We start from the raw sequence: 22,877 nt of genomic DNA on the forward strand, positions 1-22,877 counted from the left end.
TTATATAGGATCCAAAACCCGCGAGACCCGGAAGGCGGGATGTTGACGTTTTGCCTCGATTTCAGATCCGAGTCAGGCGGGAAAAGTCGAGCCTGACTCGGATCGGCCTCGGATCGGGGGGGCTCGGGGGGGTTCGGATTTCAGAAATCCGAACCCGCTCACCCCTAGTATTTACTTACATTCACATCTGAATATTCTTATATTTCTGTAGTTATGTCCAGTGGTGAATGTCGTGCTTGATTTGACCAATGGCCTTCTTCTCACTGTCAACTGTAAGTATGCTACAGTAAATGGAGAGATACAGTTTGCATAATTCAAGATAATTAAATTCATTATTTATTATTTTTTCCAGTCATACAATGATTTGGCTTTTGATAAATCTTTAAACATTTTTTTTGTATTTTTCAATAGCTCAAATCTGTATTGCCTACTTGCTTAAGCCATTAAACTAATGACATTACAGACAGAATGTAAAAATTTTTCAGTCATTCTTTTTTTCCTAATGATTCATTATTATGAGTGAACTTTCCATATTTGGTTTTGTGAAGTGATCTACTGAATAAAAGTGTAAAACAAAACCATTTGTCTCATCTCCACTGAATAATAACATCAACTATAACCTTAAGCTGGCCATACACTAGACCAACTTTCATCCAACTAGACCAACTTTCATCCAACCATCCAACTAGTTGATTGGTTGGAATGAAAATCTGGTAAGGTATGGGAGAAAATTATGATCAGCAATTTGCTCCCAAATGCCAGAAAACAGACGAAAATGGTCATACAGAAAAGTTGGTTAAATGTTTGGTTCAAACAATTTGTTTAAACTACAATTTTTGTCAGTTTTCCGGGGTTTGGGAGCAAATGGTTGATTGTCACCTTTCCAGATTTTCATTCCAACCATGCTTGGATGTACAGTATGTCCAGCTTAGAGCATATTTTGGAAGCTACATATTTTGTGTTTACAAAATTATCAAAATATATTATACTGTAAATTGTGAGCTAGTTGCTGTGTGAGATTCCAAAATTATTAAAAATGAGTGGAAAAAAAACTAATACGCACTGTAAAAAAAATAATAATAATAATAAATCCAATGTCCAATGAAGTTACATGAGCAAAAACAATAGAATTAAGTAATCTGTACATGTCTAAAGTATTCAAGATTTACAAAAAATGATGAGTACAGAAAATCTAGCACCATTCAGGACTGACTCCATCTCAAACTTAGGCCCAGATTTATCAATAAGTGATATTCATGTTATCACTTGTTACTAATCTTAAAAGGTGCTGCAACCAATCAGCTCCTAACTGTCTTTTTTCAAACACATGACATTTAGGAGCTTATTGGTTGGCGCACCATTTAAGATTGATAACGAGTGATATCACTTGTTGATAAATCTGGGCCTTAATTTGTAAATAAAAGGGTTGATTATAAAGACACAAGAAAGAAACAAAAGAGCAATCATTGTTCATTTAACTGGAAGTGCTCTGTTTTATTTCTAAATATCTTATGGTCTCCTTTATGCAGCAATGGTCCCCCTTGGTTTAATTGGCAGTATCCAATACACAGTATCAAGTCTTCCTATAGTAACCGGACAATTCATTGAGTTGGATTTGAACGTAAGTTATCTTACAAAACAGTTATGCTTATTCTATCCAAAGTTAAATGTCAACAAAACTAGTTAATAAACGATTGTTTATTATAAGGAAACATATGAAACAACTTAAAAATACTTAGTAATACTGTCTCCATGCAGGTTTTTACATTGAATTCTTCATGAGAAATATTGTATACGTGTTCAATGCCACAACTCAAATTCAGGTTTCTTTATTATCCAGTCAAATATAATATATTGTACTACCAATGCAAATGTCCTGTAGTGTTTAGGTCCTTTAGGTGTTTTTTCTTATAAATTTCCATCTATATGTCATCGATATAACAACATGTAAGCCTGATATGTTGCTCCGATCCATCGGATCGGGTGACCTAATGCTTAGTGTGTACCCAGAATAAGGCAATGACCTGCCCACTGGTATAATTATATTAGTGAAGGTGATGCCGCATGTTAAAAAGACAATATCAGTGTGTGAGGAAGAGAATTGAGGTAAAAAGAGTGCCACAGGCTAAGGGGTAGATGTACTAAGCCTTGGAGAGAGATAAAGTGTAGAGAGATAAAGTACCAACCAATCAGCTCCTAACTGCAATCTTACAAGATGTGTTTGAAAAATGACAGTTAGGAGCTGATTGGCTGGCACTATATCTCTGTCCACCTTATCTCTCTCCAAAGCTTAGTACATCTGCTTCTAAGAATTAGACAGTGGAAAGAGCAAGGTTCACTAACATCACAGCGTAGTGCTGTGAGGTTGCTGTAAAGCTAAACCAGAAAGTGGGTTGTGTCAAACAAACTTTAATATGGAATTAAATGAGTGCATCCATTAAGCTGTAGACTTTGGGGTCTAGTTACTAAGCAGTGTTAGGAGACAAAGTGAAAAGTGATAAGAACGTGATAAGGTGCCAGCCAATCAGCTCCCAACTGTCATCTCACAGGCTGTGTTTGAAAAATTACAGTTGGGAGCTGATTGGCTGGCACCTTATCACTTTCTTATCACTTTTCACTCTGTCTCCTAACACTGTTTAGTAAATAGACCACTCAATTTGTTAAATACAGTTTGTGTTTGGTAACCAATTATGATCTTCTAATTATCCTCTACTTTGCCACAGACGGTGGTGAGTCAGCTGGGTGGTGGACTCATTGATTATCCACTTGGAAATGGAGAAAAAATCTCATTGCCACCAATGAAGGATGTATCTGAATCACAACTTGGTCTCTCTTCCAATTTCCTGGCCTGTGTTTTAACTGCTCTGCAAAAAGAAGGTCTGATGGATCTTGAGTTATCAAATGGAGACGTATGTATATGTCCCAATAGCTATTTCTGAAAATAACCCAACGCTCTGTAGTATGAGTGACTCCATCAACACAATTTGTAAGAATGCCAAGAAAAGATTCCAGATAATTGGCACTTAAGCTGGGTACACATTAGACAATATTTTGCCCGACCGGACGACTAGTGTGTACCAACTATGTAGCTCCTGTTTGGCATCGTCAGGTTTACCCTACATGCTGTTCAATCTGACAATGCGACTGATGACCCCATGCAGCAGGATATGGTTGGTGCTGACATATCGGGCGGTCGGGAACCGAATCGTGTAATGTGTACCTGTCGTCTGATATGTCGGCCAGTCGGGGGTGCGGTCATCCGTTGCATCACTGGGTACCTACATGAAGTAAATAACCTTGGTAAAACCACAAATATTAGATTACATAAAAAAAATAAACAGGAATGTTACAAATGAATGAATGTTGATATAAAATTGATACAGTGAAATATGAGAGAAAAATATGAGAGTGAAAAACTACACAATAATATAAATCCACGATCCTCAGTTGTCTGATTAATAATATTATTATGGCTTAATTGCCTTCTATACACAGTCTGTCCCTTTTTCAAAAGTTCAAACTCCCCGGGAGATACTGGAAGGCAATGATAAGAGAATTTACCCCTTGCCAGACAAGTAAATTGTCTATCAGTTCATGTGTGAGCCGGTTTACCAGCTGCTGATTGCACACTGGAAATGAAAGCTTGCTTCAGACTGCAATTCAAGATAGGTTCAAATAAATAAAATAGATGGGTTTTTTAAGTGAAAAAAAAACAGATTTAAACAAAAAATTCAAAATGCTTTATTTTAATCATTAAGATTTTTTTTTTTGCTCGGACACCCCTGGCTAACTCGATCTCAAGATGTAATTTTCTATGAAAGAACTGTCCTAGAAGTATCACAGGAGTTTCCTGGTGAAGGTTATCACATGCAATAGCCAGTAATAGTCTTCACCAGCAAGGTAATTAAACAAATAGGCAGAAGCCCTAAATCTATGATAAATAGATCCCTTAGACAACTAAAAATTTCATTTTAGATGACAGAACAGGATATGATGTTTTACAAGAGGAATAATACATATATTATGCATTGCATTGTATGTGGTTTCGCTAACTGTTGAAATTTGAGTGCTTTTAAAAAAAATAAAAACTATGGGTGAGATTCAGTTAGCCCCAATAAATTATGGGGGATAAAAAGGGAGTTAGCCTCGGGCTGTATCGCTGAGGCTATTCAATTAGACTCCCTTTTTCCCTTGATACCTGTGTTCACACCCATTAAATGAACGTATTAACAGGCATTAACACGGTTTATTGGGCATTAACACACACAATTCGTGAAAAAGATCACCCATTAACTGCAGTGTGAGGCTAATTGAATAGCCCACGGTGATTAATTAGCCCGTGTTAAATTACTGCTGCTTACTGAATCTCCCCCAATGTGGTAAAGATCTCCAAGCTGTAAAGATAGTTGGACTAAAAGCTACACAAATCACTAGTAAATTACTGTTTTTGTTTTGTTTATTTTACACCACTACACAAAGACTAAATAATCCCTAAACACAGAATCATCTTTGCTTGTGTGTGTTTCCTCTGGGTACTCCAGTTTTTTCCCACATTCCAAAAATATACCACTAGGGTAATTGACTCCCCACAAAAAATTAAACCTACTGTGTATATGTTTTCATGTGGTAGGAAATATAGATTGTAAACTCTACTGGGGCAGGGACTGATGTGAATGGGCAAATATATCTGTGTATATATGTGCCCTATATAAGGTAATAAATAACTGGTAATAAATGATTCCTCAAGATCACTGATAGGGATACCAGGAATGGCATAAGTAAACATATCATGTAAGGGGCTTTTCTAAAGCACATTTATTATTAGTGTATACATAACATAAACAAGGTATTACTTAAAAAATCTATATATCAAATGTCAATGATTTAATGGTTCAAAGTAAAATAAAATTTTCAATAAATAGTACATTTATTATCTTTAATTAATTAAAATTAAATTAAAAAATTAAAAATTAAATTAAAATTAAAAGTTCACTCAACTCTATTCTCTTAGAAATAAATACCTTCAGTGTTTAAATGCTTTATGTTTGAGTGTATCAATCTTTTACCATTTGACTAAATATTTGTGTTTACATGCAGGTGCCTGGGATTCCACCCCTCACAACAACAGTCATCGGTGGTATTATACCAAAGGTAGGAGAAACAGAAAAAGAACTGAGTTGTGTTTGTTTTACTATAGGTAGTGTATGAGAATTCTTACTTTACGAGCCAATCTGAAAAGCGAACATTGACAGTCATCACAGGATATAAACACCAAGTTTAGTATGTATAAAAAGGTAAAAAAAGTAAGTGAATTGCTTAGATATGTTCCTTTTTCCATGTGATTAATGTCCTACTAATATGTTACATAAATTGGCAAAAAATACAGTACATATGAAAATTGTCCAAAAAACAGAAAATGGAAAGATGTCCTGTGTTCTATCATAAGAACCAACTGCAGATTGATATTTTAAAGAACGTTATTTGTAACAACTGCACATGTCAAGGTCCCGGATATATTATATGGTGAGCTAAAACTAGGTACTTGTAGAACAAGTGTTTAATGCAGAAAGATATAGGCTGGTTTAAAGGTCTAAGTGACTTTCAAGAGGGCCATATCATAATGGCCAGAAGAGTAGGTCAGAGCATTTTCAAAATGGAATGGCTTTGGGAGCACTCAAGGTCAGACATGGTGAGTACCTAATGTACTGACAGTGGTGTTGGTTGACTAATTAATGCGAGAGGTCAACAAAGTCTATCCAGTATGGTATGAACCAACAGAATGGCTACTGTGGCACAAATCTCAGAAAATGTTAATGATGGTGACAGAAGTCATGTGTCCTGACACACACTGCAATGCATCTTGCTCTGTATGGAGTGAGTAGCCACAGCCCAGTTAGAGTGTTCATGCAAACCCCTGTTCACCGGTGATCCTACAAGCATTGGAACTGGACCTTGGATAAATGGATCAAGGTTGTCTGGTCTGATAAATCTTGTTCCCTGTTCCCTGTATGACACCTGGGTAGGTGTGTGTCATTTACCTAGGGAAGAGATGGCGCCAGGATGAATTTTGGGAAGTAAACAAGCCAGTAAAGGAGTATGAAGCTTTGGGCAATGTTCTGCTCGGAAACCCTGGGTTTTGTTATTCATATGGACATTATTGTGACACGTACCACCTAGCTAAACATCATTGCAGCTCAAGTACAACTTGCATGGCAAATGTATTCTCCGATGGAAGTGGCCTTTTTCAGCAGGAAAATGTGCCCAGATTATTCAAGCATGGTTTAAGGAAATCTTTTCTGACAATAATAATAACCTATACAGAATAAGGAGAAAGAGACAGTACTGTCCTTTCTGGGGCACTAAAAAGAAAGAGATCACATATGTTACAATAGAACAACAACACAAAAAAAATAATGACATAAATCAGTGGTATATCGCTAAGAAGAATTTTTTGGTCCCATGGCAAAAATATATAGGATACAGTTATATCAAATTCCAAAGGAAAAAAATCCTTAATGAAAATAAAATAAGCAGCAGTCACCACAGCAATACCAAACATAAATAGCAGCTCATCCATTCCCATGGTCTCCAAAAAATATGATTGTCATCTTCATAGTGCAATATATTATGTATGTAACTATAGGCTTTTAGTATACAACACAATTAAGGTAGTATATGATATTGAGCAACCATAATCCTGTATAAAGTAATAAGCTGTAAGAGTATTTGAGGATCAGTGTGATTCAGTACTGGGTTAAAAAAATGAGACTCAGTACTAAGGCAATAATGAAAATTATGTAATGATCAAATAAGAGCTTGTTACCTATAGCATATAATCTGTATACAATTAGCGCTGAGATAAAGGTATATATAAATCCTTTAGTAGTCAATAGTGTGAATCATGCTTTGTTATACAATTAAGCCTGCATTTGGGCAGAGATCAGTATGATCAGATCCATGATACTTAGATTCAGAAATAACTTGCCCCTATTAACCTCACATAATCAAGTGGCTGCATATCTGTATACAGTTAGCACTGAGATAAAGGTGTATATAAATCTTTTGGCAGTCAGTAGTGTGAATCATGCTTTTGTATACACAATTAAGCCTGCATTTGGACAGAGATCAGTATGATCAGATCCATATTAATTGGATTAAGAAGTAAATTGTCCCTATTCACCTTGCACAGACACGTGGCTGCTGCATATTATGTGCAGATGCAGTGGATAACATGTGAGCGGACTTGCTGAGAGTACATAGGGGTCAGGGGCGGATTGGGAATTGAAAGTGGCCAGCGAAAAATCTCTGAAAGTGGCCCCATGTATACTTATTAGCAGTGGCGATTGGGACCTTTGCACACGCCGCGGGCCCACCCCTGAAAAGTGGGTTTGAGCTTGTTACAAAGGGCGTGGCTTAGTGTGAAATGCCATGCCCACAAGCCACTCCTCACATTTTCATCATGTTGGGGGCATGCCCAGCATTCCGGGAGTTGCTGGGCATGCTACCCATCCCCCTCTCTCCAGTGAATAGACACTGCATGCGTACGGCATCTATTTACTGCTTGTTCAACTAAGCAGAGCAGCGGCTGAGAGGGGGCCTCCCAACTCACCCACCACCACCACCATCGGGGAAGCTCTGTCTCACAAGACAATGACAGCCTCATCTTGGGATGTTAAGAGATTCTCCACGGGCCACTTTGTTTGCTATGACAGGTGCTGGCTGATACCGGTGAACAATCCCACACACAGAGGATGAAATGTGCGTCCACCAGGTGCTCCTGTTGGCACCACCACCTGGAACTTTAATTCAGCATTGGAGAACTTTGCTGATATATTTATATACACAGGTATTTCCCTCCCCCTCGCTAGTCACCCTCTCATCTGGCTGGCTGTGAAACCCTGCAATACATCGTATCAGGAATCACGCCGGTTAACTTCTACATGGACAGCAGAGGTGACATATATTTTTTCTATCTGTAATTACCGCTCACTCGGCCCCTTGGCTGCCTTTTCACTGCCTCAGGGCACACAGCTGGTCTGGGAGGTTCAATCTTATCTATGCACACACACTACATTTGTAGGAGCTACAGAGATGTCTGTATCTCTCAGATCTAATTAAGTTGCCTATTAGAAGGTAATTGCTATTATTTACAAATGTTGAAAAAGACAAGAGGTCTATTTATTGGCTATTACGGTTTTGTTTGCTATTTCAACATCTTTGCTACCTTATGTGATTTTGATAATCATTTCCATTATGACCGGCAACCTAGGAATTTCACTAAGTGCTAACTGTAATCAGATACAGCATGTCATAGATATTTTGAATGAATGTTTCTTTTCCCTGCATTGACTCCGGAGCCTCCTCTCAGGCACTGCGGGGACCAATTCTGCACATTTCCAGCCTCCGCTGCCAGCAGCAGCTGGTCTAGCAGCTGCACGGCAACTGCTGCTGGGGGTAGAGGCTGGAGACGAACAGAAGCATCCCCCGACAGCAGCAGTGCTGGCAACAGAAACCTTTGGGCCGAGTACACTAATGTTTCTTGGGGCCCTCCCATCCCTCCTGCTAGGTACAGGCCAGTCGGCTTGAGTCTTTTCTTACCTATATGGTGGTTGCTTTGCAATGGGGAACCTATGAAGCATCTGATCCTACCTGGACAGATGATAGCTTCAGTCTGTATTCCCTCTTCATGTAGGCGGGAATTTGCCTATGGTCCGGAAGATGCCTGTTTATGTAGGAATATACTAATTGTGAAAGTTGTGGAAAATCTCCAGCTGCTTCCCCATTGTGTCTCTCCAACAGACTCTTGCCACTGCGTCTCATCCTGTCACGTATTCCATAACCTCAGTTCCCCCTGTGTCTTCTCAGCAGCCTCCACTCCCTCCTGTATCTCTCCATAGCCCCAGAGCCCCTTTGTGTCTCTCTAGAAGCCTCAGCACCACCGTGCATCTCCATAGCCTCAGCTAGCCCCCCTTGTCTCTTCATAGCCTTATTAGTTAAATGCTGTAGAACTACACCTTGTTTGTGATGTTATTTTCCAGTTGATTATGAGTAGTCAGTGAAAGGGTAGTGCGGAATAATGAATATATTGATGTCTGGGGAGTGTAATATAGTCAAGAATTACAGAGCATATAGTGTCAGCCCTTCCCCCCTGTGTCTCTCTATAGTGTCAGCTCACCCCATTTCTCTCCATAGTGTCAGCCCTCCCCCCTGTGTCTTTGTATAGTGCCAGACCTCCCCCTGTGTCTCTATATTGTCAGCTCAGCCTGTGTCTCTCCACAGTGTCAGCCCACCCCCCTGTGTATCTCTATAGTGTCAGTCCTCACCCCTGTGTCTCTCTATAGTGTCAGCCCTCCCCCCAGTGTCTCTATAGTGTCAGTCCTCCCCCCAGTGTCTCTATAGTGTCATGTAACACTGAGTCTCTCTATAGTCTCAGCCACTCCGTGTGTCTCTAAAGTGTCATCACTCTCCCCCTGTGTGTCTCTATAATGTCAGCAACCCACCTCTGTGTCTCTATAGCAGGGGTTCCCAACCACAGGTTCAAGGCACACTAACAGTCCAGGTTTTAAGGATAACCATACTTGAGCACAGCTGACTTAATTAGTACCTCAGTTATTTTGACTTAACTATGCATGCTTAACGATGGATATCACTAAAACCAGGACTGTTAGTGTGCCTTGAGGACAGAGGTTGGGAATCACTGCTCTATAGTGTCAGCCCTCCCCCCCTGTGTCTCTATAGTGTGAGCCCTCCCCCTCTGTATCTCTATAGTGTGAGCCCTCCCACTCTGTGTCTCTATAGTGTGAGCCCTCCCCCTCTGTGTCTCTTTAGTGTCATCCCTCCCCCTCTGTGTCTCTATAGTGTCAGACCTCCCCCTCTGTGTCTCTATAGTGTCAGCCCTCCCCCTCTGTGTCTCTATAGTGTCAGCCCTCCCCCTCTGTGTCACTATAGTGTGAGCCCTCCCACTCTGTGTGTCTCTAGTCTAATCTATAGTGTCAGCAATAAAAAGGCAGCAGATAAAAGGTGTATATATATATATATATGTAGATGGATAACTATGCTAAGCGACACAAGTGGGCGGCACAAACACGTGGTCCATCTAGGAGTGACACTGCAGTGGCAGACAGGATGGCAGTTTGAAAAACTAGGCCCCAAACAATACATAATTCAAAGAAAAAAAAGAGGTGCAAGATGGAATTGTCCTTGGGCCTCCCACCCACCCTTATGTTGTATAAACAGGACATGCACACTTTAACAAACCAATCATTTCAGCGCCAGGGTCTGCCACACGACTGTGGCTGAAATGATTGGTTCGTTTGGACCCCCACAAAACAAGCTGGCAATTAATCTGTCCCTGCACAAACTGGCTCTACGGAGGCAAGATGTCTTCCTCATCCTCCTCATCCACCAATTCCTCACCCTCTTCAGTGTTGTGTACATCCTCATCCTCACAGAGTATTAACTCGTCCCCGCTGGAATCCACCACCACAGGTCCCTCTGTACGTTCTGGAGGCTGGTCTCCCTGGATGAGTTGATAATTCATTTTTATGAACATCATCTTCTCCACATTTTGTGGAAGCAACCTCCTACGCCTTTCGCTGACAAGGTTCCCGGCTGCACTAAACACTCTTTCGGAGTACACACTGGAGGGGGGGCAACTCAGGTATAATAGAGCCAGTTTGCACAGGGGCCTCCAAATTGTCTCTTTTTCCTGCCAGTACAGGTACGGACTGTCTGACATGCCTACTTGGATGCTGTCACCGATGTAATCCTCCACCATTCTGTCAATGGTGACAGTATCATATGCAGTGACAGTAGACATGTCAGAAATTGTTGCCAGGTCCTTCAGTCCGGACCAGATGTCCAAACTTGGTCCTGCCTGCCCTGCATCACTGCCAGCGGGTTGCTTAGGATACCTAAGTTTTTTCCTGGCAGCCCCAGTTGCGGGAGAAAATGAAGAAGGAGCTGTTGACGTGTCACGTTCCGCTTCAGCTGACAGTGTTTTCACCAGCAGGTCTTTGCACTTCTGCAGGCTTGTGTCGGCCGGAAAGAGAGATACCACATAGGCTTTAAACCTAGGATCGAGCATGGTGGCCAAAATGTAGTGGAATCCTGGCAAAGCGAATGAAGGGCTTCATCCACAAGTCCCACATGCCGAGTGGAATCGCTCCGTCTTAGCTCCTCCTTCACTTTCTCCAGCTGCTTCTGCAAAAGCCTGATGAGGGGAATGACCAGATTCAAGCTGGCAGTGTCTGAACTGACTTCACGTGTGGCAAGTTCGAAGGGCTGGAGAACCTTGCACAACACGGAAATCAATCTCCACTGCGCTTGAGTCAGGTGCATACCCCCTCCTTTGCCTATGTCATAGGTGGATGTATAGGCTTGTATGGCCTTTTGCTGCTCCTCCATCCTCTGAAGCATATAGAGGGTTGAGTTCCACCGCGTCACAACCTCTTGCTTCAGGTGATGGCGGGGCAGGTTCAAGAGTATTTGCTGGTGCTCCAGTCTTCGGCACGCAGTCGCTGAATGGCGAAAGTGGCCAGAAATTTTTTGGCCCACCCAAAGCGTCTCCTGCACGCCCCTGTTGCTTTTCAGAAAATTCTGCACCACCAAGTTTATTGTGTGAGCAAAACATGGGATGTGCTGGAATTTGCCCAGATGTAATGCCTGCACAATATTGGTGGCGTTGTCAGATATCACAAATCCCCAGGAGAGTCTAAGTGGGGTAAGCCACTGGGCGATGATTTCCCTCAGTTTCTCTAAGAGGTTGTCGGCGGAGGTTGTTGCCTCTTACTGAAACCGGTGATACACAGTGTAGCCTACCTTGGAATGAGCTGGCGTTTCTGAGATGCTGCTACTGGTGACGCTGCTGTTGTTGCTGCGAAAGGTGATGCATCTACCCAGTGGGCTGTCACAGTCATATAGTCCTTAGTCTGCCCTGTTCCACTTGTCCACATGTCCGTGGTTAAGTGGACATTGGGTACAACCGCATTTTTCAGGACACTGAGGACACTTTTTCTGACGTTTCTGTACAGTCTCGGTATCGCCTGCCTAGTGAAGTGGAATCTAGATGGGATTTGGAACCGGGGACACACTACCTCCATCAATTGTCTAAATCCCACTGCACTAATGGCGGATACCGGACGCACGTCTAACACCAACATAGCAGTCAAGGCCTCAGTTATACGTTTTGCTTCAGGATGACTGCTGTCGTACTTCATCCTCCTTGCTAAGGACTGTTGGAGGGTCAATTGTTTAGTAAAAGTAGTGGTGTTCCTACTTCCTCTCTGGGATGATGAACGACTCCCAGCAGCAGCAACAGCAGCAGCAGCAGGATCCTCCGGAGGAATCCCGGATAGGAGAGTCAGTCATGCCAGTGACATGGCCTGCAGGACTACTTCCGATCCTGACTAAGGAGGAAATTGACGATGAGGGAGTTGACGGTGTGGTTTGCAGGCGCTTGGATACAACAGGACAACGGGATTTAGGTGTCCCTGGACTGCTTACGGTCTTAGCCAAAGTTTCTGAACTTGACAGTAACTTTTTATGAACGCGCTGCAGGTGCCGTATAAGGGAGGGTGTTCCTAGGTGGTTAACGTCCCTACCCCTACTTATTTCACCTTTACATAAGGTACATATGGCAAGACAGTTGTTGTCCGAATTTGGATAGAAATATTGCTAGACCAAAGAGGTGGAATGTTTGGTCTTCTGCCCAGGCATGACCGTAATGGGCTTTTTCATCCCACGGACAACAACTGTCTCCCCCGGAGCCTGATTTAAACAAACCACATCACCATCAGAATCCTCCTCGCCAACTTCCTCCTCAGCGCCAGCTACACCAGTATCCTCATCCTGTTGTATGACATCTTCAATTTGCATATCAGCAAGTGGACTGTGGGTGCTCCTTTCAGCACTTGCAGGGGGCGTGCAAATGGTGGAAAGAGCCACCTCTTCCCATCCAGTGCTGGGAAGATCAGGCATCGCAACCGCCACCACACTTGGACTCTCCTTGGGGATTTGTGATATCTTCTTAGAACGCACAGTTCTTCGCTGTGCTTTTGCCAGCTTCACTCATTTGATTTTTTTAGTGGGAGGAGGGCTTCCATCGTCATGTGAAGCTGAACCACTAGTCATGAACATAGGGAAAGACCTTAGCCGTTCCTTGCCACTCCGTGTCGTAAATGGCATATTGGCAAGTTTACGTTTCTCTTCAGATGATTTAAATGTTTTTTTCAAGGTCATTTTCCTGAACTTTGTCATTTGGGATTGTATGTGCCCTCTACTATGACATTGGGCATCGGCCTTGGCAGACGACGTTGATGGCATGTTATCGTCTATGTCATGACTAGTGGCAGCAGCTTCAGCACTAGGAGGAAGTGGTTCTTGATCTTTCCCTATTTTATTTTTATCGGAGAAAGTTTGGTCCTCCATTTATGTTATATTGATATATACGTGCGGCTAAGGCGCACACAAACACAGAAAATAATTTTTTATTTTTGTTGGAGACTAGTGCACTTTGGGGGTTACACCACCCTTTAACAGACAGACGCACGCTTGGCGCTGCTCCTTTGTTGATGCACGTGCAGCCACAGTGCACACAATTCACAAACACAGAAAATATTTTTTTATTTGGTTTGGAGTGCCCTATGGGGGTTACAGCACCCTTTAACAGACAAGCCAGCCGGCTCTTTACTTATGGGACACAGGCACACGCTTGGCGCTGCTCCTTTGTTGATGCACGTGCAGCCACAGTGCACACAATTCACAAACACAGAAAATATTTTTTTATTTTGTTTGGAGTGCCCTTTGGGGGTTACAGCACCCTTTAACAGTCAAGCCAGCTGGCCCTTTACCTATGACACAGGCGCACGCTTGGCACTACTTTGTTGATGCATGTGCGGCTACTGCATACACAATTCACAAACACTAAAAAATATATTTTTTTATTTTGTTTGGAGTGCCCTTTGGGGGTTACAGCACCCTTTAGCGGTCAAGCCAGCCGGCCCTTTACCTATGGGACACAGGCGCATGCTTGGCGCTGCTCCTTTGTTGATGCACGTGCAGCCACAGTGCACACAATTCACAAACACAGGAAAAAATTATTTTTTTGTTTGGAGTGTACTTTGGGGGTTACAGCACCCTTTAACGGACAAGCCAGCCAGCCTTTTACTTATGGGACACAGGCGCACGCTTGGCGCTGCTCCTTTGTTGATGCACGTGCAGCCACAGTGCACACAATTCACAAACACAGAAAATATATATTTTTTTTGTTTGGAGTGTACTTTGGGGGTTACAGCACCCTTTAACGGACAAGACAGCCGGCCTTTTACTTATGGGACACAGGCGCACGCTTGGCGCTGCTCCTTTGTTGATGCACGTGCAGCCACAGTGCACACAATTCACAAACACAGAAAATATATATTTTTTTCATTTGGAGTGTACTTTGGGGGTTACAGCACCCTTTAACGGACAAGCCAGCCGGCCCTTTACTTATGGGACACAGGCGCACACTTGGCGCTGCTCCTTTGTTGATGCACGTGCAGCCACAGAGCACACAATTCACAAACACAGAAAAAATATAAAAAATTTTTGCACTTGGGGGGAGCACCCCTGATGGACAGAGCACCCCCTGGACAACACTACAGCACCCCTTTAGGACTGGGACACTGCACAGGACTTTGGAGTGAACACAGCCCCTATGGACAACTGACTGCACAACACAGTCCAGCCAGCCCCTATGGACTTTGGAGGAGTGAACACAGCCTATGGACAAGAGCAGCACAGCACAGCAGAGCACAGCACAGCACAACACTACACAGCCGAGTGAGAAAATGGCGCCGACGCGGGTACCTTATATAGGATCCAAAACCCGCGAGACCCGGAAGGCGGGATGATGTTTTGCCTCGATTTCAGATCCGAGTCAGGCGGGAAAAGTCAAGCCTGACACGGATCGGCCTCGGATCGGGGGGGGGGGGGCTCGGGGGGGTTCGGATTTCAGAAATCCGAACCCGCTCACCCCTAATATATATATATATATATATATATATACTGTATATATACATACTGTATATTCGGGACATTAGTGTGTCTCTAATCAAACCTAATTAAATAGGTCTAATAACAACTACATTTCTTTCACAAGAATGTCTGTTAACATTACAGGTTGCTGCTATGTATAGAGATGAAAGGCCATTAGTATTGAAGGTCTCTGTTCCTACTGCACCAGTTGTGAAGCTGCAGAATAAACGTGCTGCTGTGAAATTACTTGTGAAAACAGAAATATTCGTGGCCAATGCAGACTCCTCACAAACCTCTCTATGCATTATAGGTGTTGTAAGTATAAGTCTGAATTTTTTATTTTTATAAGCAAAAAAGTATATTGTACCATGTTAGCATAGAAAACTGGTGTAGAGGTTTATTAAGATGTGTGTTTGCATATAAATCCAATCACACAGCTCAAGCCCCTTGGTTTAGTATTTACAAACTTACCCCTTTGTAATGGGGTTTTATTCTGGCCATTTGAAATCCGTTGTGCATCACTGGTGGCTATCAAAGCACCCTCCAAAGTGTTGATTGGTGTTTTGTTTTGTCACAACTACCAGCTATGGGCGGCAAACATGCCCTTTAGTAAAGTTCCAAAAGGTACATGCACTCATTTCACTAATGACATTATGTACAATGAGGCTGACGCAGAGCGAGCAACAGAATTTACATAACTAACACCTAAAAAATAAGCACAGGCAAAGTGGGCGCATATTTACCAATACTGTATGCTTAAGTTTTATCTGTAGCCAGAATGCGTTCCTTCTGTAACTGCTACATATGCGCCTGCTTCCTGATTCTAACAGGAAAACATCAGAGACCATTACGTCCTTCAGTGTAGTTTTAAATTCTAAAATTTATTTTAAACAGCAGAAGCACCTCCCCCCATCTTGTGTTCTCAAGAAAACAAAATATAATAACTCAAATACATTCATGAAAGCTGGAGGAACACAAACAAAAAGAAAAGTGTTGTTACTAATGCAATGTACTGAATGAAGGCCAATATACATATAAAACTTAACTTTTATTACTAATTAGTTAAACTACAAGCAGCAAAATAATTAAAAAGAATTCATTGGAATTATATAAACAAACAAATACAATTAAAGTGTAAAGACATGAACTAAAGTGAATATAAAATAGATCGGCAAGTCTCCCTTGATCTCTAATCGAAAAATCCTTTATTGAAAGTTGATTTTAGTGTGATCCTGGATTAAATATTGTTGTTAGCAGTAGCACTCTCATGGTGACTGAATTATGTTATTATAATTTGTATACATTTGAGGCTTCAGAAACATTATTATATAAGAAAATAATTCCCTAATACTGTGCAGTTCATCTTCACTTTTGCTATGACATTCATGAAAGCTCACAGAAGTATATTCTGTGCCCAGAAGATGATGGAGGGACAAATCAGTGTTACTGCTGCGTTCGCAAGCAGTCAATCACCAAAGAATCATTAGATATCACAGCCATTATCATTGCAATCTGGTGTTTGCACCAGCTCCTGACCAGCCGCAAATGTACTTATTTTTACAGCTATACATGCAAACAAAATTGCGTGTACACATCATAGAGTACATTACCTACAACCGAACTCCCCTATCCTGCCCCAATCTGCTCATTCAGTGGTAAGCCTCAGCAGACAGGTGTAATAGCAAGAAGTGGTAAACCTATAAGGATGAAGCTGTGAGCATGTGCAGAGTGAATGTGTACTCCAGCAACTGTTGTACTAATTACTCTGCATGAGCCCCAATGTTGTTACATAATAAATCTAGCAAAATATTTTAGTGTTGTAAACAGTTATAGGTGTTACGGCCCCTACACACTACATGATCGGAATGACAAAAAGTTAAAATCAGGCAGTGTGTAAGCACTATATCATGCAGTGCGCGTTCCCGTGTGGTTGTCAGTAGTATCAAACTGTCGCATCGCATGGTACACACGTCATTTAGAACCCAGCTTTATTATATGTGAGGTTAGAAAACAAGAAGAATTACAAAGCTGTTTTCTAGGATACATGTGGCATTCCTGACTAAATTTATAGAAGCCACTAGGCAGAATGTTCCTTTCAAAAGGCAGTGAGTTTTCCTGTATTTTTCAATCGAGAATAATCTAGAAGGCAAAACCAAGTTGTTTTTTCCTTTTAAACATTTGCCAAATTGAAAACACGGACTAAGGGGTCTATGTATTAACAATCGCAGTACTGCCGCAATTATTAACGTTCCAAGTCACCGGGGATATTTTCATTTCTAATAAAAATATCCCGGCTATGTACTACCGAGAACTCGCCGGGACAGCGGTTGCGGTAACCGCTGTCCTTGCAAGTTATATCCCCGGCATTTCAAAGAAATCATTCACTGAAGTGAAAGACTTCCCCGGGGGAAGCTGACACTGCGTTTGCGTACAGTGTCAGTTTCTGGGGCTAGACAGGGACTGCGAGAGAGAGATCGAAAAATCTTTCTCCTGACCCTGGAACTTCCAGTGGCAGACAGAAGTTTACACCATTTCAAGATAGTTGACACTACAGGTGCAAAACTCAGAAAAAGCTTTGCTTTATGGAGTTTAGTACATAGGGGGTCAGATCATAATCCCCATTGCTAATAATGGGGACTGCGATCTGAAGTGCTATTTCGCACTTTGCCGGAGATTTCTGTGAAATCTTCTGCATTGTGCTATTAGTACATAGGACATCACCCGCATCACCTGACATGTTGGGAGCCTGTCCGCCTGCTGGATCTAGTTAGATCTAGTCAACGGCAGGCACAGACACCAGAGTGAAGCTGAGCGCTGACAAGCGTGAAGACAGGAAAGTACTGCACAGCAGAAGGAGCACAGCATAAGGGGCATTACCTGGGGCACAGCATAATGGGCATTACCGGGGGCACAGCATAAGGGGCATTACAAGGGGCACTGTATAAGGGGCACTACTGGGAGCACTGTATAAGGGACACTACTGGGGGCATTGCATAAGGGGTCTTAATACAGGGGCATTGCAGAATGGGCACAACTACAGGGGGCATTGCAGAATGGGCACAACTACATCTGCATAAGGGGCACTACTACAAGGGGTATTGCTCAATGAGCACAACAACCGGGCACTGTATAGGTAGGAAATTTTGTTATGAGTCAAACCTCTGGTTACGCCCCTGAGTCAGGGCCATGACTAGGGGGGTGCGGCCACACAGAGCGCAGACCTCTGTGGGCGACATCCTACGGCCCCTGCTTCTGACTGCAGGGTGCGCAGACGCTACAGGCAGGCACCCTGCCATAATTACAGCTGCCCGGCGCGTCTTGAAGACGCACCGGGCACTGCTTGAGCTTCCATTACCGGAGGCCCCGTCCCCTTGTGCGTGACGTCATGATGTCACGCGCAAAAAGGGGTGGGGCTAGCTACGACACTGCCCTGAGTACTGATTTTATGTAGCTGAAGTTTTATCTCTGCTGCTGTGACTTCTGTAAGGGGCGTCTGCTCACCATGTAGCTACTACTTATTTCTTTATTTCACCTTTAGTGGATTTTAAGGAATAACATAGAAATGGTGATCTATTTAATTTTAATTGCTGTAAATCAGTGGTTCTCAACTCTGACCTTCAAGTATCCCAACAGGTCATGTTTTCAGGATTTCAGTCTGTAGAAGAAGGTGGGATAATTACTGACCCAGTAAAATAGATTAACTCACCTGTGCATGATTAAAGATTTACACAAAACATTACATGTTAACACTGCAAAGCTCTTTTTCTTCTTAACAAAATGAATAAATCTGATTGTAGGATGCACATTTTGGAGCACAGTTCTCTGCTTTTGGGGATAAACTGAAGATCTCAATGTCTGTGGACAGGTAAATATGTGAGAAATTATTTAATCAAAGTGTCACATACAATAAAGAGAATGGTTAGTTGAAGGTAGTTCACATTTATCTATCTATCTATCTATCTATCTAATTAGAAATAACTCAGGGAATAAATGGTAAGAGATATAGATGATCATTTGAAGAAAAACACTCAATCAACTTCTGACATTTTTCAAACACAGAGGGAGATGTATCGAGCCTTGGAGAGAGATAAAGTGGAGAGAAATAAAGTACCTACCAATCAGCTTCTGACTGTCATTTTTCAAGCATTTTCAAACATAGCCTATACAAAAATGCAGTTAGGAGCTGATTGGTTGGTACTTTTTCCAAACTTTTATATTTCTCCCCCACAGACAGTATATAATTATTTTTCCATATTTATAGAGAAAACCTGGCTAAAGCTATTTTATAGAGAGAAACAAAGATAGTGTTATGGTGCACTGGTCACATCAGATCAATAAAATATAACTTTTATTTCATATGTTAAAACACTTATAAGACAAAATACATATAACCCCACACTAATAAAATATTCAAACATTGAAATAAGGTAGAGTGGGCTGTAAGGGCAGCGGTGTGCACATCCGAAGCATCCTAAGGACGCTCCAGGTGGCATTGCTGCAGAGATTCTGGCTGCAGGGTGCCATTCTAGGCACCCTACTAGCCAGATACAGGGGCTGTTAGTGAGCAGCGCTGCCGCCCTCATAGAAAAAGTTGCAAATTTGTAATCATCTATGCAAGATACAAGTTGCCATGTCATGATGTGGCTATGACAAATAATATCTGCAATTTTAAGCAAACCTAACACATTGTGCAATCTTTGACTATCATTATAACCCATGCATAGGGAATTATGTTGCCTCTTAATCTGTCTGTTTAGTCAGTTCTTGTCACAGATTACTGTATATAAATATTTTCCCACCCTACTTTATTATTTGAGTATTTGTCTATTTTATTAGTGTGGGGTTATATATATTTTGTCTTATAAGTGTTTTAACATATGAAATAAAAGTTATATTTATTGAACTGATATGATCAGTGCACCATAATACTATCTTTTTTGCTTTTTCTATCATCTAACCCTTTTAGTGGGTAGCATCTCTTCATCCTAGGATCTTAAATAATAAATACATTGGATAAATAATCTGAATATAAGGTCACAAAATAGTGCAGTTGGCTCTTTATTTTCCTTACATAACGCTATTTTATGCAATATGATGATATCAATGCAATTAAATGCAGAGCTCTGGGATGATAATGGAATTATGGGTAAGCGAATACAAACAATGAAACTTTGCTAAATGATGAGCTATGTTAGCATCATTGCAGAAACTAGGCAAAGTTCTATAATGTATTGTTGTAGTGTTAACAAATTACATGAGACAAAAACAAACATAAAATAATAATAATAAAAAAAGTGATAAAATCACTTTAACAAGTTCTTATGCAACTAATGGATAATTGAGAGCAATACAGTAAAGGAAAAATGTGAACAGAAGTATTATTAGTTAGAATATTGGTTATTAAAGCAAGATTAAATAGTCCAAGTAGAGGAATTAAGTTAAATACTAACCATGATCAAAGCTACCAAATCGTATTAAGACTCCATGAACATTCTATTGTTCTTATCGGAACTAAATAATAAACTACAGTAAATTCCAAGGATAGAGTTGATACAATCAAGGATAGACGAGCAGAGTTTTATTCTGCTGTTAACTAATCTTTGTCTTTTTATTTTTTAGCACTAAGCTTTCTATAGTCTCTTCTTCAGTTGGGCGCTTCGAAGTAAGTATGATAGTAACTATGCGTAGTTAAGTATAAACTACATTATTCATTGTTATAGTCTTTCTGTATATGTGCAAATAAACATACAAAGAAAAGAAGAAGTGTTAGTAGCCAGCAAACAGAGATATCATTTTCTTTTAGCTGATGTGAAGTTTAAAGTTTTGTAATAAAATTAAATGCATAATATAAAAATGTTGATTGGCATTGTGTTAGACAATGGTAACACCACATGCCAAATGCAATCACAGTGCTTGCACTTGCAGTCATTCGGAAGACAATTAAGGACATAAATACATGCAAATAAATGGAGCAAGCAGGGGTAAAATAGATCCAAAATACAAAAACATCTGGCAACATTATTACCATCATCATAAAAAATGTTAGTCAAAGCGTGTATATTAATGCCAGCTGACTCTAGGCCTTATACTGTATATATGTGGGCATTATATTTTATCTATGCATTGTTGTAACATAAATAATTATCTAATTTAGTTAAGTCAGTAAATCACATTCTTAGGAGAATGTTTACTAAACAGCGAGTTTTCAAAGCTGCTGATTATTGGCAGCTTTGTCCACTGGATTTAAAACGGCAATAGCAATAAATGCAAAACAAGCCTGACTTAGCAATTATTACTATTGCCATTTTAAATTCAGCAGTCAAAGTTTCTGAGAACTGGCGGCTTTGAAAACTCACTGTTTTGTAAATATACCCCTTAAAAATAACCACACAGGTCATTTATAAATAAAACTGGAGGAGAAAACTGTAGACATAATGGGCCGAATTCAGCGGTTCGCACAAACCACACACTATGCCGATGTCCACGTACTGTAGTTGCATGAATTACCCTGAGTATACACACAAAGATGTTGTTGCATAAGGGATTGATGGTATCAAAATCTGAGGCAAAAATGATGGGTGTTCCTGGGTGGTGAGTAGGAGGTGACCTGAAGTGAACAAAATAAAAATAAGTTTCATAGGCATGTCATGGGAGTGTCGTCGCCATGTCAGTGAGAGCAGCTGTGTTCTACAGAGACCATATTCAGACAAAGACACTACTCCTGCCATAGGCCTGGTGCAAGTGACAATGGTGCACACAATGGTGTGCGATGGTGGCAAGTCAAGAACCACCAGTGGTGCCACAGTGTGCATGGCCACTGAAAGTGGTCATCTCGGGGTCTGCAAATTCTGCTGCACGCTAGTATACAAGAGGTAGGCTCTGTATAATCGCTCCCACGACTCCAGCAACAGACGCTAGAGTGGAAGAAGCAGCATCCACTTCTGAATCAGGTCCAATATGTGCCACAATATTTACAAAAGTTTTTGTTTTTTCATTTTTTTTTATTTTGCCTTGAACAATTATTTTGTGTTTAATAGATGCATTTAATAATTGAATTACTCATTAGGAATTTACGAAGAAAGCGCTGTGACATGACTGGGGCAGAGGGGTAACTTGTGATTGTATCCAAAAAGTACAGTGAATAATGTTTGCTAAATAGAGCAATACAAAAACTGCAACTTTTTATGTTGTGTTGGGATTTCTTACATTCTTACAACACAGACAGACAAAACCAGAACTCATTTTGGTGCTATGTTTCCAGTTAGGATTTAAACTTGGATAAATTATAGGACTGATGTTAGATCTGGGAGGTTTTGTCAGTCTTGTAGTCATGTTTTAGGCTCAGTGTAACTCTTATGGTGCATACACACGGTCAGATTTTCCTTCAGATTTGAACAATAACGATAGCATAATGGTGCATACACACGGTCAGATATTTCAAATAAACGATGAACGATTTGAACGATTTTACTAACGATTTCAATGATTGAATGATTTTTTACTGTATTAAAATTAATGGAATTATCCAAATCTGACTGCAAACACATCAGATGTCAGATACCGTTATCTGACAAACGGGAACGTGCATCATTCATCGTTGCAGGGACACATGTCAGATTTTCTTTCAGATATGAAAGATTGAACGATTTTTAAAATCGTTTTTGTTCAAATCTGAAGGAAATCTGACCTTATATATGCACCATAACTGCCTTGGAAAGTGTATCTCTTGTATACCTGATGAATCTTCAATGTTCTGAGGGTTCATTGTACTCTGCATGTGCTCCGATTTTCCACCATCATGTTAAGCACTCTTTATCAGCAGATTATTCTTGAAGTTGCTAGCTTGAAAATCTGTTCATAAG

At 41.0% G+C, this 22,877-nt stretch overlaps 1 protein-coding gene across 1 annotated transcript in view; it reads left to right on the top strand.

The window, feature by feature from the left end:
• The window catches only part of LOC148514866 (BPI fold-containing family B member 4-like), a 57,580-nt gene that overhangs the window by 29,196 nt on the left and 5,507 nt on the right, over positions 1-22,877 (top strand). The window contains exons 6-12 of the mRNA XM_088480782.1: positions 212-272; positions 1,530-1,621; positions 2,724-2,909; positions 5,098-5,151; positions 15,160-15,330; positions 18,813-18,880; positions 20,635-20,677. Of these exons, the coding sequence (XP_088336908.1) occupies positions 212-272; positions 1,530-1,621; positions 2,724-2,909; positions 5,098-5,151; positions 15,160-15,330; positions 18,813-18,880; positions 20,635-20,677 (675 nt within the window). The remainder of the gene's footprint in view (positions 1-211; positions 273-1,529; positions 1,622-2,723; positions 2,910-5,097; positions 5,152-15,159; positions 15,331-18,812; positions 18,881-20,634; positions 20,678-22,877) is intronic.

This window comes from Taudactylus pleione, unplaced genomic scaffold (genome assembly GCF_031769625.1).
Source record: "Taudactylus pleione unplaced genomic scaffold, aTauple2 ptg000256l, whole genome shotgun sequence".
NCBI lineage: Eukaryota > Metazoa > Chordata > Amphibia > Anura > Myobatrachidae > Taudactylus > Taudactylus pleione.